At 35.2% G+C, this 17,816-nt stretch overlaps 1 protein-coding gene across 2 annotated transcripts; it reads left to right on the top strand.

The window, feature by feature from the left end:
• The first annotated feature begins 685 nt into the window (after positions 1 to 685).
• Positions 686 to 17,587, top strand: cndp2 (carnosine dipeptidase 2). Of its 2 annotated transcripts, none has more exons than XM_053492703.1 (12): positions 686 to 769; positions 1,083 to 1,198; positions 2,319 to 2,462; positions 2,691 to 2,853; positions 3,506 to 3,594; positions 4,553 to 4,753; positions 4,855 to 4,939; positions 13,186 to 13,346; positions 14,829 to 14,993; positions 16,308 to 16,449; positions 16,733 to 16,880; positions 17,005 to 17,587. In XM_053492703.1, the coding sequence occupies exons 2-12, from the start codon at positions 1,139 to 1,141 to the stop codon at positions 17,069 to 17,071; spliced, it is 1,425 nt and encodes a 474-aa protein (XP_053348678.1). In that variant the 5' UTR covers positions 686 to 769; positions 1,083 to 1,138; the 3' UTR covers positions 17,072 to 17,587. The 2 variants fall into 2 exon arrangements, with proteins under 2 accessions (XP_053348678.1, XP_053348679.1); XM_053492704.1 differs by lacking the exon at positions 686 to 769 and adding an exon at positions 770 to 845.
• Positions 17,588 to 17,816: the final 229 nt, after the last annotated feature.

The following is a 17,816-nucleotide window of genomic DNA, read 5'->3' as shown; positions in this document are numbered from 1 at the left end:
CTATATATATATATATATATATATATACAGGTAAAACTTGAAAAATTTGAATATTGTGCAAAAGATCATTTATTCATATATTATTTGTTCATGGCACCATATACTGTATGTATATCCATGTTTAAATAAAATCTTTGTTAATTCTATGAAATAAAATGAAATAAAAGCTTAATTACAATGAATGTTTGCAAATTGAAATTGAATGAAAAAACAAAACAAAAGTAAAAGATTTGAATCACTTTATTGTACCGAACCAAATGATTCGAATCACCAAAACGAATCACATCACTAGACTGTGTTAAACTCCGCACATTTCGCTCCTAACTTCGTAAATCACTAACGTGCAATTGTATATAAGTTGATTACAAAATGGTAATAAATATTATGCTTGTTGTTTGCATATTGTTGCTCCTCCTGTAGTATCTAATAACTCAGATATATTAGCAACAAAATTAAAAAATAAGATATGAACGACTTCTTACATTTATCCTTGATTATGTTAAATCTGCCACGTGATTTTCTGGCAACTGTTGCGAATTTCAGCTTTAGCGTTTTTTTTTTTTTTTTGCTCATGTGATATCCTGTGGTAGGCGTGATTCTTTCGGTCTACAGACGAAATTCTATTGGTCCACCGAAGTGTCAATTTTAACCTATATATATGGATGGGGATATTTGATTGGTTGTTTCTGGAGAGCATCTAAAGCGGAAGTAAAAATATCGAATGCATTTTATGCCAGAGTAAGAAGACTAAAGGGAGTAGTTAATCCAGGTGATTGTTTATACGCTCAATAATTTAGTTTAATAATTGATTCTAAATTAATACATATTCATCCGTGAAATCTCTGGTAACGGTGTGCTAATTCTCTGTTGTTATTTCTTTTATTTTTTGTACTGTGGCATTAACTATTTGAAACAGTGTAAGGCGGTTGGTCTTGTTAGATATTTTAAGTTATTAATGAATAATCGTCTCTTCCTGGGTTTTGTGCAGACTTATCTTTTAACCCAGCGGCTTTGATAAAGAAGTGAAGTTGTCAGCAGTTATAAAGTCCATTTCTGTAATACAAAGTCTTTGTGTTTTAAAGGGGCAAGACGTGACACTTCGGCATTAGGCGTCAGGACTTCATCATTACAGCACATCATGTCTTACCTTCCAAAACTCTTTAAATATGTGGATGAACACCAGGACCAATATGTTCAGGTAGATATTACAGTGGTTTTATATCTTCTAAAAGTTCCCACAAAATCTATTGATTACAGAATATAAGTGATGCATAGGATCATTCTGGTTTAGTGACTGAATCTTCTTTAATCCTTCGTCTTAAGGTCACAAAATGAGGAATAGAGGTTAAATACCCCGAAGACAATAGATACACAGACAAAAATTTAGGGTGTGTTCACTCTTGCCATGTTTGGCTTGATTAAAACGAACTCTGCTTCAGTTGTTTGGAATGGAGTGTTCACACTTTTTCCAGTGAAACCACACTAACAGAACAACTGTACCAAAGGTTGTTTGGTTAGACGCAGGAAATGCAAGATTCTATTGAAGGATTACAGATGGCAGTTTGCCATTTTTTCATTCTTTCATTAATGAATTAATTGATTGATTTATAGGGATGATTGCTGCTGGCGACTGTCCAGATAAAAGGTAGTTGCAAAATTCAATGTTGACTTCAATCTATAATAGTATATTTTATAAACTCTTTGTGAGTTTAAAGCTGGTAAAGGTACCACCGATTATATATAACCCACATGCCTTCTGTTGTGTCTTTTGGTCTGATTTTGAAAATTCCAGTGTGAAATCGTCAACCTAGGGAACCAAAATAAATGTATTGTTTTATGCTTTGTTCCAAAACAAGAGAACTAAACTGCGAGTGTGAACACACCCTTAAAAACACAATATTCAAACAGGAACTATAATTGCTATTGTGATACGTAACTATTAAATGTACATATTTATTTAAAGGGTTGCAGGTTCATATTGCGATTTATATTTTTATGGGTTTAATTGCAACACTAGTCAAAACCATCCTTTTAGTCTAGCTTTTACTAGACCTTTTTAGACTAACAGCTGTATGTTTGTTTAATTGTTCCAGCTCCTCATTGAAGAATGCCAAACACAATTCAAAACCGTGCTCTTTCTGTTGCTTATAAATGTGGATTATGGCTATTTTATACCCTGTAGTATACATTAACACTAGCATATTCTAGCTAATTAAAAGATTCCATAACTGGTTATACTGTCCAATCTACAAAAATGAGTTTTTGTTTCTATTGGTTAACCCTGCATCTTTAACTACAAGTGGTTTTGTGTAACGCAGCGCCTGGCTGAATGGGTGGCTGTGCAAAGTGTCTCAGCCTGGCCTGAGAAACGTGGAGAGATCAAGAAAATGATGGAGATGGCTGCCAAAGATATAGAGAGGCTGGGAGGCACGGCAGAGTTGGTAGATATCGGAAAAGAGAAGGTGGGGTTTCTGTTTGTGTCTGGTGAACCTTTTATGCGTTGTCAACCTCAGAGAGATCACAGTATACTCATGAGACCAACACAACCATGAATGAATGACTCACTATCATTGTTATCTGTAGTAAAATACATATTTTTGTTTTTTATATTGTGTAAGCTAAAAATACAGTATGGTTTCTTTTGGGTAATGACACACCCATGTGACACATCATGTCTGTGATTGTCTTAGCTGGCAAGTGGTGAAGAGATTCCTCTTCCTCCTATAATCCTGGGCAGACTAGGCACAGACCCCGGCAAGAAGACAGTGTGCATTTATGGACACCTGGATGTCCAGCCTGCACATATTGATGATGGGTGGGACTCGGAGCCCTTCACTCTAGTGGAGAGAGATGGTATGCAAAACGTTTTAGTCAAGACTCAATGTTTTCCAGTTTGTATAAAAAATTCAAGATTGATGTAATATTTAAAGAGTGTGGCCCTGTGGAACCAACACATTAATGTGGAAGCTTCATAACTTAAAGCAAGTTTTAAATTTACCATACTGAGATATAATATATATATACCTTAGAGTTTTTATTATTTAGAAACACGTAGCGATTTTATTTGCCAATGTATGTAAAATTATTTTTGATTACAGATTGAATGCATTAGTTAATTTAATCTCTGGAAAGGAGAAATCTAAGCCAATTTTTTTCAAGATTTTGTCACTAAAATGATATGTCTGAACTTAAAGAGGAACTAGAAATTTTTGCTTCTGATCACATGTAAAGCTGACCAACAAGTCATCCTGACTAGGCAGTTTACTTCTCTGCGTAATGAGAAAGTCTTGTGACAGATTTGTATTTTGCTGACTGACTCCTAACCCTGTCACAGTGTTTTCCTCTCACTCCTGTAATGTAAGAAACTTGTATCTCATGACACTGGTGGCTCTAAATGTGCATGGTAGCATTTTTTTCATCAGTTGATTTGCTGTTTGTTTAATTAATGTAATGAGCAAACGAAATCACATATTTGCTTAAACAGGAATTGTTTGCTTCCTTTCAGGAAAGCTTTATGGGCGTGGATCTACAGATGACAAAGGCCCAGTGCTTGCCTGGTTTAATGTCATTGAGGCTTTTCAGAAGATAGGACAGGTGCACACCTTCATTATTATCTTAATTATAGGCTTTACATAAATTGATTTCTAGCTACGTTTGTGTATAGTAGAAATTTCTGTCTATTTTCTGTACCTCTTATTTCTAGAATAAATTATTGCATTGAATATCAACAGACCAGATTTTTATGGTAATAAAAGTTAACCAAGTTGATTTACTGTATGTTGCTGCTTGTTGGCACTGAATTGACTGTCTAAGCAAGCCTTTAGTACTTAGGACTTTGTTAGATAATAAAACATATCTTTCCAAATCATCTACAGTACCCTATAATAAACCATGTTGTGTTGACTGTGGGTTACTGGGTGTTCAGTTCAAATGTTAAAGATCACTAATTTAACTGGCTTTAAAGATTGTAATGTGAACTTTGTTTAAATTAGCAAGCTTTATAGTAAAAAAAAAAATGTTTGTATGCTCTTGACTTAAAACAAATCTTAAAAAAAAAATAGTCATTATGAACAGTCAAATGTGTATATCTAATATAAAAAAGAATATATAACATTTGCACAGTTTTGCTCTGTAATTCTATTCCATTAGAGGGTCAGTGTTTGACATACAGTACATTACAAGATTTCTTTTTGATATTGAGAATTTGAAGGTCGGGTCAAAAACATTTTGCTAAGCCTATTATTATTATTATTAGTAGTAGTAGTAGTAGTAGTAGTATAGTTATCTAAAATAAAAAAAATGTCAAAATGAAATTACGAGAATCAAACCATTATGAGGTGCATAGAAATTAACATAACGTAAAATAGGCAGATAGTAATATTAATGAAATAACTATCAATTACAGAGAGACTAAAATAAAATACATATAATTGGAATAAAAAAAAATTAAATGTAATAGAAACATGATGGACCACTGAAAAAGTATTATATTAGTAATAATAGTTATAATTAATAATAAATATTAAACACTAGTTACTTTTTTCCTTTGCAGGATCTGCCTATCAACATTAAATTCTGCTTCGAGGGGATGGAAGAGTCTGGCTCTGAGGGACTGGATGATTTGGTGTTCTCACGCAAAGACACATTCTTTAAAGATGTGGACTATGTTTGCATCTCAGACAACTACTGGCTGGGCAAGACCAAGCCCTGCATTACATACGGGCTGAGAGGAATCTGCTATTTCTTTTTAGAGGTAAGGAAGAGATCCTTCAGTACACATGAATATGAAATATTTTATTTTGTGCAGCTTCACCCATATAAAGGATACTTCATTCTAGTGCAATTGTTAAATAGGTGGAATGCTGCGACATGGATTTGCATTCTGGAGTGTTTGGAGGCTCCGTCCATGAAGCCATGACTGACCTGATTACTCTCATGGGTGAGTGAGAAGAGCCATAATGTGCAAAAACGGTTACATAATAAGGGAGATTATATTTCTTCCACTATTCTTTCTGATATCCCAGAAACTAAATTGGGTAAAAGAAAATAGGATAAGGAATGTTTTTATATCTTATGGTAATGAATGTCAAAGACCATATTTAAAATAAAAAACACCACTTATCCTTACACCTTTTAAAACAAATACTGCCTTTCTTATATTTTTGCCATTGTTTCACGATCAGAGCTAATGATTTAAACTAAACATTAACTTTTGTTTAATCCATGGCAACTTCATCTGATCAATACAGGCTAGAGCTCATTTATTTCTGTAAAGACTGTAAAGCTAGACAGTATATCAGTGACAGTCACGTCATCCTAGCTCTTAACAAGTGTGTGTTTCTGTGAACATGCATACTGATGTTATAGCTGTGATAAAATCTCATGCCATAAAGCTTGTGCATGATGATTACTTGTCAGTAAAACTAAGGGGTTTATTTTAAACCAATGTACAAGAAACTTAAATTTCATAGATTTAAATGTTTTTCTCACTACAGTACCTTGTACTTACCCCAGGGTAAATTAGGGGGCATGACCCCACCTGTGTTTGCTTAATTTACAAATCTGGTTGTCAGGGACCTTAATATTTTGATATTGTGCTTGGAGTAACATTTTAGAAATGCTGTATTTAAATTAATGTTATTTTAGTCTTTTTCACTATTTCAACAAGCTACTGTAGTGCAGGAATTTGGCAATAAAGATTTGTTCATTTATTTCCACAAAGCATTCTACCATTGGGTCTTAAATCAAACAATTTTATTATGCTAGTCTGTTATTAAATACTTCCACTGTTGTTTTTTTTCTTTTCACAATAAAAAAATTATATTTGAAATTTACTTAACTTCATTTAAATCTACTGTGAGGTCTGTTCAACTAGTAATTATGTCTGAAATAGGGTTAGAGTTTTCAGTTTCATTTGTAGCCCATCAGATTTATCAAGATAACAGCTGATCAAAACAGAACTCAATTGTTTAACATTGCTGTGCATAAAATTTTGGTGAAATAGGCTCCCGTCCAATTTCTTCGGAAATGGCTCCAGGCCAACCAAGCACAAGTTCCTAGGAATAGATGTTCTTGACATAAATATAGCAGGTAGACAACCAGAATGGGTATTACCGTCGCGCTCACCGCCGTGGGAAAACGGCAGCAGCCAAAATAAATGAGTTGCGTTTTAAAGTCATTAGTAAAATGACCACCAGGTGGCACAAAGGGACATTTTTCACTAGCCGCAGTTTTAAATACTGTATGATTAAGTCATAAAGTTTTAACAATGTTGTATCGAAGAAATACTACAGTGATTGTAAATTCCACATCTGAGGACTTTATACAACAAAAAAAAAATATATCTTAACCAGAGCTATTGATATTTATGTATAATAATGAGTCAAACATTGACAACAAACATTGACAACAAAAAAAACAAACATTGGTTAAATGTTGTTTGGACAGACGATCAAGTTCACTAGCTGATAATTTTATTTGTACAAAGAATTAACTGTTATATAGCCTATTTTTGTTTTTATTTGTTATTTTAAAAAACACATTCAAAAATACATCAAACTTTAAATATAGAAATAACTGGTAAACTTTTAGAACACTGGAAGACTTTTAGAATAAAACATTACAGTAACTCAAAAAAGATGCACTGAAAATGCTGTGTTTCTGTAAACGCATCCTTGGGTGGTTTATGCTGGGTCAAAATTCTGGGTTATTTCGGGGAATTTAAACCCATTGTTTGGTTGCTCATGTTGGGTCAACTGGGATGTAGTGAGTCATTTACAAATGAACATCTGGTTGGGTAATTTTGACCTAACAACTGGTTTATTCTTTATTCTCTGGTTTTTCCAAATGGCAGCCTGCAAAATGTTTGAAATATTACTGTTATTGTGTCACAAGTGTGTTTTTTTTTTTTTTTCAAGTGAGATTTGAGCTTCAGTACATCTCCCAGCGCTCTGCGCATAACACCGGCCAAATTCAGCCTCGGAAAGAATTACTAAACATTTTCCAAACGTGGGCTATTGTTGTTTACTTACAATATTGGTTAATTTCATTTAAATGAGGTTAAGGCTTGGGATTTTTATTTGGTATCTGTAATGGGTTCAACCCTATTTGCACAGGCGGCACCATGAAGCACGCACACGAGGTGTGAGGTCTTACGGGAAAAAGGATAATTTATTTAGGTAAAATAGGGAAGGAAATGGTTAAAGGAGGGAGGACGGAAAGAAGGGGGAAGGATTGAAAGGCACGTACAGGTCTAGGGGCAGTGCCATGCGGGTACACAGTGTTGCCGAACGTAGCACGCGGAGGCAGCGCTCCTGCACGGAATGAAGGCGCTGTGGAAGTGTAGGGATCGAAGGGTGGAATTCCAGTGTCCAATTTAAAGTCCCTGGGGCGCGTCACATCGCCCCTTTCGCATGACACTCTTTCCTGCTCCACTGCATTACGTACTTCCCCGACCCCGGACTAAACTCTGCGCCTTGCTTTTATAATGCCGAGCAAGCCCAAAATCCTATTAACAAGATTTATCTCCAGCCAGCCCAAATAGGGAGCTCCGTCTCTTTGCATACCTACAGAAGGTGGTGCCGTCTATCTAGGGAGCCTACGGAGTGAACGAGGAGCGATAGTAGATTTGTGCGCACGCCGTGACATATCGTGATCCTCCTCTTTACCTTCCTACGTAGTCTAATCAGCGCTCAGCCGCACGCATGAAGCTAAAAAAAATGCGTCGGGGAAAAAAACAGCAAAGAGACCGACTTCCACCATTTTAATAATTCTTTGATAAATTAGTGATTTTCATTATTTTACAAAATCTTAAAGCTTTTTCTTCATTGTGACGCCCCAAAAAATAGATGCAGGTCTATTTTTCTAGTCAAACGCATAAAGTTTTCGAAAGCACAGAGGAATTTTGTTGTAATAAATAATATTTATGCAATATAATCCGAGCTTCTAATTCCTGTTTATCCTGGGATATTGTTCTTTTAGTGTTACTGTGTGTGCATTACAATGGCAGACAACATTCAAATGCAAATTATTTACCCTCCTCAGGTGTGACTCAGCTGTTCTCACCTATACATTCAGAGAAACTTAAATGCACCCCTCCCTTTCTTTAAGTCCTGGATTTTGAAGACCTGCAGTGATTCGGGCCACTTTTTAAATTTGTGCAAATTTCATCTTCTGGATCGTACAGATGTTACTCATGCGGTATTCTGGTTTTACCGCCATGCCTCACGGTGGCGACATTTGGGTTTGTACGTTTGCTGGCTTCTACCGCTGAGTGGCGCTATATAACTATAGACTGACGCCTTGGGCATCAGTTCATTCTCTCAAGGATTAATGGGCCGCGCTCCGTTAGAGCTGCACATAGTAGCGGATAAAATTAAGTGAAACGTTGTAGTTAAACAAATTCATAATAACAGTATTAAAATTACAGTATAAATGTAGAATATAAATTAAATCTTGTTAGGATTTAATTTAAGCAAAGTAAACGTTAACACAGTGAGCCTTTAGATTTTATCATGTGTAATGAGAAAAGCTACGCATGTATGTTTTTCGTCATCTTATATTTTGTGTTCTTTAAATTTGTAGTAGATTTATTAACTTAAATAAACTAAAATAAATTACCATAAAAATTAAAACATTGTCAGGCCGTGCTACTGTGTCAGCAGATGTCGATGTGTTTTTGCGTTATTATAAGAATTAAATGCAATAGGCTGTTATGATCATCATAATTTTCTTTAATAAATAAGAAAAACATTTTAACAAATTACATTTTCACATCCCAGCACCCCCGTTGTGCTGTATCACTGCCGGCAAAAACCTTATAAAATACAGTACAAGTGAATTTATCATCACAGTACTAAAATTACAGTACAAATTTAGAACTTAAATATAGGGGTTTCTTAGTTCCATCGAATTTAAGCAAAGTAAATGTTAACACAGTAAGCCTTTATATTTTATTATGTGTAACACTCGGGTAGCCAGAAAACTCTGGCTGTGTGTATCAGAAAACGTGGGTGAGTCACAGGTGTTGTCAGATTAATGGGCAAAAACTATATAATAAACCTATATAAGCTACATAGCCTTTATAAGACTTTACTTTTATTTAAGTGCACGCACAATGACGAAAAAACGTTATGATGATGTAAAATAATAAAAACAAACAGGGATACAGCGCTATTCTGTATCGGTTTCTGTGAACTTGAGCGCGTCAGAAAATAAACCGAAACTCTGTGTATACTTGCCTCACAGACGTGAAAAATATATGCTTACAGAAAGCAAAATGTTTGCTTTTATATAAACTAAAGGAAATCTGCTTGTCGTATGAAACGTGGATTACTACAGCGCATCCACTCACAGCCGAAGCGAAAAGACATCAACTTATTAATGAATTATTAAAATGGCCAGTCAGTTTCCGTGCTGTTTCCCCGACGCATTCATAATCATTAGTCTAGGTTTGCCGGTGCGGTGTTTCTTATCCCCACCTCCGTTAAAACGGCGTATTCAGAGGCTCGCCCGCGAGAGGTTGTGCGCGCGCGGTCCACTACACAGCTAAAACATTTTTATATATTATGATTGAGATAAGGCGGCTCACATCGGCGTGCGTTTCGCACAGCGCTGCAAAGACAGCGCTTATTTAACACGTATAAATGTGTGTTTGTTATATTTCTGGGAAAGAGAAATCTCTTATAAATCTCTCATATCGAAGCTCTTTCTTCATATGAAGAAACCCGCCGCGGGTTCACGCGAACATTTTACATTCACTAAAAGATTAATTTACAACCACATTTCGGCCATTCACACACATGCATTGTGCTATGTTGTTTGTAGACACTTTTACTTTTCCCCTTCCAATCTCCCCTTCGATCAAAATGCTCCCGATATGAGCCGACACCAGCTTATATCGTTTCATAAAGAGAGGCAACACATACTTGATTAAACACTGCATTTTTTTTTAAGTGAAAGCGCGCGCGATGTGAGCAGCTTTAATTATTGATAATTAAATAATTATTAAATGGTGGACATAAACAGCAAAATGAACAATATTATTTTACTTTTGATTATTATCATGTTATTGAATGATTATTTGAACCTGAAGCCATTTGTGTAGATTCATGCCACGAGTCATTTTATCATACAAAGATTATTACGTTGTGCTCAGACCACTAAGCGTCTGTGGATTCCAAAATTGTCATTTTTACCGTTTTTTAATCACTGGAATGGAAGAGATAGAAAGTTTCCTTATCATAACATGCTTTGTATTGTTTTTAATTGCTCGATACACAACCCATCATTTTTAATGCTTTTTTTACAAAGGGAAAATACAAATGGAATATATTTATTTGGTTTATTATTATTTTTTTTTATAAAATCTAAAATTAAAACATTGTAGAGTAATTAAAAACAGTGTAGCGTGATTAATAACATTAATCAAAAATCTATTATAATTAATTAAAAATCTAATTTCAGGGATTAAAAAGGTAACAATGTCAATTTTAGAATGTAGAATCCCGAAGATTTTAAATTTACACAAATTTAAGAAGAGGCCTGAAGCAAGATCCAAGATCCTCCTCACTTTGCTGAAACCATGCACAGTGGGGAGGGGTGCATTTTAGTTTCTCCGAGTGTAAAGGTGAGAATAGCTGATTCACACCTGGGGAGGGTGTATTATTTGCATTTGAATGTGTCTGACATTGCAAAGCACACACAGTAACACTGCAAGAAAAACAACCTAAAGTAAATGGAAATAAGTGGCCCTGATTTTACTGCATAAATATTATTTAGTAAAACAAAATTCCTCTGCGCTCTCGAAAACTTTATACATGAGCGCTGATTAGACTGTGTAGGAAATTAAAGTGGAAAATTATTAAGCGGGATCAAACTTTTTAAAAAATATTATCGATTAAGTGTGTGATGAAAAAGATTTTGTCACCAAAAATGTAACCGATGAGAACTCATGTCCGTCAATCTAATATACAGTATGCTGGAGAAACTCCCAGGTTTTGTGTAGTTAACATAACAAATAACAAAGACAAAAATAAATAAATAAACATCAACTTCCACCAAAGAGTCTGGAAGGCAGAGTACAGGATGCGTCACACAGCCGCAATATATTAAACTATAACCATATTATACCAAAGATGTAAGTGTATATATATTTTTTTGGTTATTTTAATGTTTTAATCTGAAGGTCTATTTTCCTATTTTATTTCTATATTTAAATTTTGGTGTCTTTAAATGTAATTTATTTTAGAATAACAATAAACCGATACAAACAGATGCTATACTGTATAACAGTTCATTCTTTGTACAAATAAAATCGTTAGCTAGTGAACTTAATTACCTAGTCTAAATATATATATATTTTTTTCACAAGCCCTTGAGCTGTTGTTAGTGCTTGTTTGGCCTGTCAGTTTCCTTGCTGTTTTCCCCGACGCATTCATAATCATTAGTCTACTTCTGCCGGTGCGGTGTTTCCCGCGAGAGGTTGTGCGCGCGGTCCACTACACAGCAAAAATATATGTTAGTATATTATTCTATTCAATTGAATTTTATTTATATAGCGCTTTTAACAATGGTCATTGTCTCAAAGCAGCTTCACAAAAAATTAAAGAATTATTATTATTATTATTTTTTAGAAAAGAAAAGAAAACGTTTGGAAGTGTGTATGTGTGAGAAAAATGTGTCTAGATAATAATTAGATGAATGAATGATGAATGAAATGTCTCTGATGAGCAAGCCAAGGGTGACGGCGACGGTGCCACGGAAAAACTTCCTGAGATGGCAATAGGAAGAAACCTTGAGAGGAACCAGACTCAATCAGGGAACCCATCCTCATCTGGGTGATAACAGATATAAATAACATCATGTGTGTTGTGCAGGTGAAAGTTCAATATAACAGAAGTTGTGTAGATTAACATGAAGATTATGACTGAGATAAGGCGGCTCAAGATTATGACTGAGATAAGGCGGCTCACATCGGCGTGGGTTTCGCACAGCGCCGCATAGACAGCGCTTATTTAACACGTATAAATGTGTGTTTTTTATATTTCTGGGAAAGAGAAATCTGTTATAAATCTCTCATATCGGCGCGCGCATTCATCTGACGTTAGATCAAAACTCGGCAAAATGAAAGACCGCACATGCGCGCCGCTGGTTTGCACAAGGCAGTGTTTATTGTTTAGTGTATATTTAAAGCGCATAAACACAATAAAACAATAATGCACACACGCGCGGGTGCGTTACAATAATAATAATAACAATAATAAATTCGGAGCACTTCTACTTATAATTATAATACTGAGTAGAGAAAGCGCAGTTAAAGAAGTGCCATCATTGAAGGAGAGAAGAAAATGAAAAACAAATACATATCAGTATTTACAGTTTGAGCTTGACACGTTTACGAGCTCTGTCGCTTGATGCCAATGGGCCCCTAAGAGAGAGAACACATTTTCGGCTCAGTAGACACACAATACTTCAGACTGAAACACGACTGCCCCCTACAGGCAATGAAGGGCATTTTCACAATGGGATCTCCTTTCTCTTGCGAAAAGAGACTTGCGTTTTTAATGCCCAGATCTGTACATGAGATTATGAATTCGTTTAACTACAATGTTTCACTTGATTTGTATCTGCAACTACGTGCGGCTCTACACGAGCTGCAACTCATTAATCCTGGAGAGAACGAACTAAGGCCTGAGGTCTCAGTCTATGGTTATATAGTGCCACTCGGCGGTAAAAGCCGGTAAAAGCCAGCAAACGCACAAACCCAAATGCTGTCGTCATGCGCCGCGACGGTAAAAGTACAATACCGTTTGTCTACCTACTGTACTGTATATTGAAATCTCTAAAAGTAATTTGTGGCACATTTTTAGCATCAAAAAAATTCATTTTATGTGCCCAAAAGGTATATGAGCCCCTGTTCTTATTTGCAGTAAATTAAATCAACAATACATTGTTACTCTTAATGAGTCAAACTTAATTTAAGTCATTAAAATGTGAAAATGCTCTAGATATTTTAATACTGATTCCAAAAAAACATTTCTGAATTGTAATGTGAACTATTTAGTCATATTAGCTAATTAGAATTTCCACACTTTGCAACACTAGTATTGTTTTTGGATTCAGCACAGCCTTCATGACTCGTCTATAGATAATAAGAGTTTCTGCGTGGCTTTGTTTGGGTTTCAGGCTCATTAGTGGATAAGAAAGGGACGATCCTGATTAAAGGGATAAATGACCATGTTGCTAAGGTCACTGACGAGGAGAAAAAGCTTTATGAGAAGATTGAGTTTGACCTGGAAGAGTACGCCAAAGACATGGGAGCCAAACGTCTGCTGCACGGCACTAAGGTATACTCTTCTACCCAAGTACAGTTTTTCATGTCTGCTGTTTTCCTGTACAACTGTAAAACAACTATCCATATGCAGTGACAGTTAAAATTATAAAATTGCAATGGTATCATGGATATTAATAAATTTATTTTATTTTTCATATTGTTTTTGGCTCCACATTTTTATTCTTAATCATAGCTCCTACAGTCAGTGATGTTAAATCTGCTGCTTTGTGCTTAAACTGCTCTGGGCTATTGTATTAGTGAATCATTAAGAATAATTCTAGCACTAGTATACAGTGCACACTTGCATTTGATACACAAGCACATCTTGCCACAATTTTGTATTTTTTTTATTATAAAAAACATCATCCAATCTGTTATCTGGTTGTTGGTTTTATGGCATTTATATAGAGTGTTTGCAGGCAAGTGACTGTATACTGCCATTCCACCACATTACTGGTCCAGGAATGGCTAGCTGCCAGCATTCTTACGCTTGAATTGTTATTAAAAATCAGTGCTTTTAACAGCCTAAAGGCTGATTGTGTGCTGGAAATACAGTGGCCAGACATGTATTTAACTTTCTATAACTTTTTCAGATATCAAGCAGTAAATTATATTAATAAAATCTATAATGTAGCTTTGGTTTGGGTATTCATAAAAGTTGGAATTTTATAACTTCATAAACTAAAAATAGGATAGTTTACAAAGTAAATATTTTGGTGAAAAAACTATCAAATAGATAAGGTTTTTTAAAATAATTAACATTAACACGGCATACGTTTTGACAATAATGGTAAATTATTACTTGTGCTTTTAAATGAACTTTTCTATAGTTATGGTATCTTGCATGCTTTCAAATCCAGTTTAAAACGCAAGTACATGCTGCCAGACGTTATCTGTTATACAGTTTGCATTTAAAATCATTTATAAGAAATAATTGGGAAAGATTAATGATGCTTCACTGACTGTTTGACTGTTGGCTGTTCTCAGCCATCACTCCACTTTGACTATGAATAGAGACCAGCATGTGCTAGGTTAATCGCTTTTTTTGCTTCCATTGCCCTTTTTTCCATTTGCCATAACCCTGTCGCGTGAATAAGCACAAATGTGCCCTGTTCCTGATTAGCTGGTTTACTTATGTGGAAGGTGTAAGACCATTTTGTTTGTTTCCCATTTATGAAGCCAATGCTGTGTATAAACATGGATAGGACAGATTGAACAGCTAGCAGACCATGATGAATTCAACAAAGTTTTAGATCAAACATGTTTACTTCTCCTTTGATAGAAATTTAGATTTTGCCATAAAATATTTTAGAGACCATATGATATAAGAGCTTTTAAACATGAATTGTCTGCTACTTTGTATTAATTGTCAGTGTCAGCCAAACAAATGTAAGTTTGTTATAAGATCGTTTGCATAAGGTTGTATGTAAAATGTTAGTAATATTGCAGTTAGATACATTTGATCACTCATTTACCATTTCTCTTTCTTTTGTAGGAGGAAGTGCTGATGCATCGCTGGAGATACCCTTCTCTTTCCCTGCATGGCATTGAGGGCGCTTTCTCTGCCAGTGGAGCCAAGACGGTCATCCCACGCAAAGTCATTGGCAAGTTCTCCATCCGCCTGGTGCCTGACATGGACCCCAAAGTGGTGGAGGAACAGGTGCCGAGACCTTTTATTCTGATGGTTCATATTTATAGCTTTGAGAGCTTTGCCTTTTGAAAATAGTAAACTCTATATAGACAAATTCATTTGAATGGGACCAGAAAGTGTATAGTACTTTGTTTAAATGTCTCTAACAAGATGTTCTTATCTCCACAGTTATTAATTTTATGTTCAGGTTCATAAGTATTTAAGCAGTGACCAATTTTATAATTTTTCCAAAGTGCACCAAGGGAATAGAATTAGAATGATGTGTTAAAAATCTTAAGCTTTAATTTAATGAGCTTAACAAAAATATTGCATCAACCTGTTTAAAACAACAGCCAGTTTTTACACAGTTCTTCCATTTCAAAGGATCAAAGGATCAAAAGTAATTGAACAACAGACTGATGATTAGCTTCATGATAAAAGTTGTGGAGCTTATTCCCAGTGTTGGATTAGCATTTAATAGCTGTGCTGATCCTGTGAAGAAGGTCATTGTTAGGCTGAAAAAACAAAACAAATATAGAACAGAAACGTAGATTAACTTGTATGAAAATTACAGCGAGAGCATAGAACACTAAAGGGCTCATAATTTATCGCATACCTCATAAACCGTCAAAAAAGATAAAGGCCTTGCTTATGCCAGGGGCAGGTATGGTTGCCAATAGAATTGAGTCTTTGGTGTTTATTAATTTGAATGCTGATTTGGCTGTTTAATGAATGCATCAGTCTGGCAGCTACAGTATAACAGGAATAACAGGATTTGCACTTATGGTTATAAGTAAATCAAAAAGCTTGCAGTCTTACTATCTCTACCAAAATCTGTTTCTTTATAAGAGTCTAGCACACGTTATCATATCACCTAGAATGATTTCTTAGCAAGTCTAGACATGTGATATTTAAGGAATGGTTGATCGGTTTTACAGCAGTTTAAAATCTAGAGTGTGCAGTTCTGCAGCTGTACAGGTATTAAAATTAAAATCAAATGAATTCTCTACCTGAGTAATCGAGAAAAGACAACATTTTCCTTCCAGAGAAAGTACAAATTAGCATATGGCTGTGATTTTTTAGGTCTTGTTTTATATCATGCAAGTTTATATAATTTTCTTGCCAAAATCTTTTTATTCTTTTCCCCTACTTTTTCAAGAATGATACTGGCGGTGATTTTGAGACTCAGTTTCTCATTGTGTTTATTTAACAAAGTTAAACCTTAATTTACAAAATCTGAAGTTCTACTTACAGGTTAAGAAGAAGAAAAACACTTCTTCTATTTTGTACAATAATTATTCTCAACAAAGCTTACTAGAGGGATACAATGTGCTTGATTCTTAGGTCATCTCCCACCTCAAAACGAAGTTTGCTGAACTGGAGAGCCCAAACAAAATAAAGGTGCACATGGGCCATGGAGCCAAAGCCTGGGTGTCTGATTTTAACCATCCTCACTACATGGCTGGTAGAAAAGCAATGAAGACAGGTAAGGAACCCTGATATCTTGCAGATGGTGATGCATACTATTTTAAGCAGCTGGACTATACAGTGCATTCAAAAAGTATTCCGGTCTCCTTAAATTTTTTTAAATGCCTATAAATTTATTAAAATGAAACAACAAAAAAAAAAAGTATAGAATGTACTTAAGTATTCAGACCCTTTGCAACAACACTTGCAAATTTTGCTTGGGTGCTTCCCATTTCTTTTGATAATTTCTATGATGTTTCTACACCTTGATTGGAGTGTCTTATTTATTTATTTTTTGGTAGTGTTTGGCGTTGAACCCGATCTGACCCGTGAGGGAGGAAGTATCCCTGTGACTCTGACCTTCCAGGAGGCTACAGGACGCAATGTCATGCTGCTGCCTGTTGGCTCATCAGATGATGGTGCTCACTCCCAAAATGAAAAACTCAACAGGTAACAAACTCAACATTCAATCGGCGCTGTATGTTCAGTAAAATTGCACAGGACCTTTTTTTCTAGTATCAATATCTAGACCTGCACATTTTAACCTTTTTTTATAAAATTTTTTTTTTTACAGGTCCAACTATATCCAGGGCACTAAAATGTTGGGTGCTTATTTCCATGAAGTATCTCAGCTCAGTTAACAGGATTGACAGCCAGCTTGATAAGGAATGAAAATAAGATGATTGAAAAACCCCCCAAAAAAAGCTATTATTTTCAGTGATTTACAAACGCAGGAGTCTACAGTAACAGCCCTGAAGTGTTTTGTACATAAATTAATCTTGGTATTTTGGAGAAGGCAGTGGTTTGGTTTGGATCATCTGTTCTAATGGCCTATCAGGCTGGAGCTACAGTAGCAAAACACCTTTTACAAGATATTGTACATGGTCTCACATGAAGCAAGTAATTATAGTTCTTATGTTTAATCCAACTGGTTCAAAATAATCAGTAAAGCAAATCAAAGTCATGTTGCTCTTGGGGCTTAAAACTTTTGGTGTTGGCTCTGGGAGACATATGGGAGTCTTATAAGCAAGCTCTATAAGCAAGGAAGTATGACGGTTAAGGACTTTATCTTTTAACTATTCAAAACCCAAAGTAATAGGTTGTCTGATCAATGACATATACAAATATGCATCAACAATAAAATCAAGTTAATCATCTATCTGCATCATTTTTTTTAAATGTCTCACATCTTAAAATGTCTCTCATTTTGCTATTTCTGTATCAAGATAACACAGGTTTTAGAGCTCCTCCAAACTGCATTCTGATGCTTCATCTGAAATCTCTCTAAGATAATGCGTTTTTATTTTTTTAACATCTCAAGCTCCCTCTGTTTTACTCCTTATTTGAACATACTGTTTAGGCCTCTATGTAAATGAACTACTGCTG

This window comes from Clarias gariepinus, chromosome 3 (assembly GCF_024256425.1).
Source record: "Clarias gariepinus isolate MV-2021 ecotype Netherlands chromosome 3, CGAR_prim_01v2, whole genome shotgun sequence".
In the NCBI taxonomy this organism is placed as follows: domain Eukaryota; kingdom Metazoa; phylum Chordata; class Actinopteri; order Siluriformes; family Clariidae; genus Clarias; species Clarias gariepinus.
Note: the sequence above shows the minus strand (reverse complement) of the source record. Positions and strands in the feature narration are given on the sequence as shown.